At 36.8% G+C, this 2,568-nt stretch overlaps 1 protein-coding gene across 1 annotated transcript in view; it reads right to left on the reverse strand.

The window, feature by feature from the left end:
- Positions 1–1,976, reverse strand: part of LOC118337749 — a 9,437-nt gene extending 7,461 nt beyond the window's left edge. Inside the window, exons 1-7 of the mRNA XM_035674850.1 lie at positions 1,873–1,976; positions 1,666–1,774; positions 1,468–1,567; positions 1,241–1,362; positions 929–999; positions 722–847; positions 23–118 (exon numbers count right to left, since the gene is read on the reverse strand). Of these exons, the coding sequence (XP_035530743.1) occupies positions 23–118; positions 722–847; positions 929–999; positions 1,241–1,362; positions 1,468–1,567; positions 1,666–1,720 (570 nt within the window). The 5' untranslated portion in view covers positions 1,721–1,774; positions 1,873–1,976. The remainder of the gene's footprint in view (positions 1–22; positions 119–721; positions 848–928; positions 1,000–1,240; positions 1,363–1,467; positions 1,568–1,665; positions 1,775–1,872) is intronic.
- Positions 1,977–2,568: the final 592 nt, after the last annotated feature.

Below are 2,568 nucleotides of genomic sequence, written 5' to 3' on the forward strand. Positions count from 1 at the left end.
CAGTTAATGTGTCATTACTCACAGTAGTAGCATCAGATTTATCATCACAATGCTCACAGTACATCTGGTTTTCTCTGCTGAATTCTGTGGTTTTGAAATACTCTTCAATGCCATCCACCTAATGAAAACAAAGCCAGACAACCAACAATCAGGTAATAAACACTGCATTTGATGCTTTCCAGTTATCACTTCTTAATCATATACTTGTTACAAATAAGAACCAATTATTGCATTCCATGTTAATTCAGGTTTAAAAGGCTTGCCGTGATACCAGCAAAGGTGCCAATAAACAGGAAGAAAAATAGTATTGGCAAGATTTGTGTGTATACTGCACATCTGGAATATAGAAGTTTAAGTAGTTATTGGATCATGTGCTGTAGTTACAAGACTTAACTGAATATCATGGGATGATTATTCTTTAAGGACGTCCATCACTGTCTGTTCACATTTCATTATATGATGAAGTATGTTGGTGGATAACGTTTACCCGTGCTCCATGTAAAGTTGACCTTACATTTTTTTTGGATGGATTGGCTCTGACACAATATATGCAATATTTCAAGTTTTTGATAAATCACAAATGTTGCTGTTAATGGTGTTTCACCCAGCTGATGAGGTCTCTGACAAAGATGCTAGCCTTAAAAAAAGATATACTTAGTTTACTAGATATCTCCTGGCAATAGAAAAATGTTTTATAGATTTCAGGTTGTTAGATCCTTACCACACTGTAGTGTTCGCTGTAGGAATTCACCAATGCAAGAGGAAGATGCCAAAATGCCCCATCGGTGTCAGTCTCTGTAAAACATGTAGAACATTTGGTCCTGTGTGTCAACAGTCCATGAAAGATCTGAAAGCACAAAAATACAAAGACTGTAACAAAAAGTTCATTTAATGTGAAGATTATCTTGGATATTGATGGTGTCTTTACCTGTGATGCCTGAGGACTGGTCAGATTTAAAATCTTCTCAAAGTACTCAGCAGCATCTTGCTGTTCATACACTGAGGGGGAGAGAGGCAGAAATCAATGTGTATTCCTTCAACAAAACCTTTTCCTTTTACGAGGCAAAACTAAACTAAACAAAACAAAAAAAATAAAATAAATACTGTGTATTGACACATTTAGTGTACAGGCTGCAGATCCAATATTATTTTAAGATACAACTCCATGTAACTTCAATGTCTGTAAAAACATGCTGCCTATTCAAAGGTGTGGTTCTGTGTACATGAACACATACTGTACCTCTCTTGATGCCCAGCTTATTTGTGATTTTATAGGTGTAGGTTTCATATCCTTTTAAATCATCAAACAACTCTTTAAGAGGAAGATCCATACACTCAGTGTCAGGATTTTCACTGGTGTACCTGAACAAAGTAAACACATGGTGCTCTTAAGAGATACAAAGGTGCACTATAGCCTTCACAAACATTAAATGCATTATGGTATTAAATTTGACTTTTGTAACAAACCTCTCCACAGCCTCTGTAAAGTCTTTGGTCATAAACATCACCTGCAGCACACTGTTCAGGTAACATGTTGCTCCTTGGTTTACCAAGCCATGGTATTTAACTGTTGGGAGGAAATGAATGCATGTAAATTGCAAAGCTGTTTTCTCTTCACACCATTACTGTGGATGATAAACCGTCATAACAGCAGGTATATCTTACCTGGAATGGAGGTAACGTTGTAGAAAAACTGTCGACCTTTTTCGAATAAACTCATTCTGATCCTTTTTTAACTCCACTCGACTCCAGTCCACGTCTTCACTGCTGTCAGCTGCAAAGCGTTTTGCAGTTGACAATCAATTGTTGACAATAAATCAATCACACAACTGTTTTATAAACAAACACAAATGCAGGAACATACGAGCCTACCTTTGTAAGATTCACACTTTATTAGACATGTCCGCAGTTTGTCGGAAAACTAGTTATTTTCTCTGTAATCTCTCTATAATGGACGCATAAAGACAGGGTGTCTGTCTCCTGTATGAGTGCACTTTCTGTTTCAATTATCGCCTGCTGCAATGCTGCATTCAGGGCGTGTCGGAAATTGTGTCGTTATTAACAGACGGCTCACAAAACAAACAGGGACATTGTTAGTGGACAATATACGAAAATAGCTCTTTAAAAGATTCTTCAGTGTTGTAGTTCGGCCACTGAAAGACAAACAAAATAAACAAAATGATCGTATATATATATATACTTCTGGATCTTATGTGGAGACATGTCATATCCATATCCATATGCAATCATCTCTGTTCCTTATGTTAATACAGACTGCTAGAGCCCTTGCAGGGACCCACGGTGGTCCCTGTTCATCAGTCTAGGGTCACGTAAGATAGCCTTCACATTATTTCTCAGAAAACATCAGTGAGACTTCAGTTGGGGGTGCTTAGAGAAAATCAGGATAATGTATAGCCTATTTAATAGTTATTAACAACATTTTACACAAATTCCCTGCCATAAATACCCGTGTACGTGTAAATCCCAGTAAAAGAGGAGAAAGTCATTATATTACAATTTTAAACATTAAACATTGAACTAATGGTTTTCATTATGTCAGATTTTAGG

This window comes from Morone saxatilis, unplaced genomic scaffold, assembly GCF_004916995.1.
Source record: "Morone saxatilis isolate NCDOM2014 unplaced genomic scaffold, NCSU_SB_2.0 Contig4, whole genome shotgun sequence".
Lineage (NCBI taxonomy): Eukaryota > Metazoa > Chordata > Actinopteri > Moronidae > Morone > Morone saxatilis.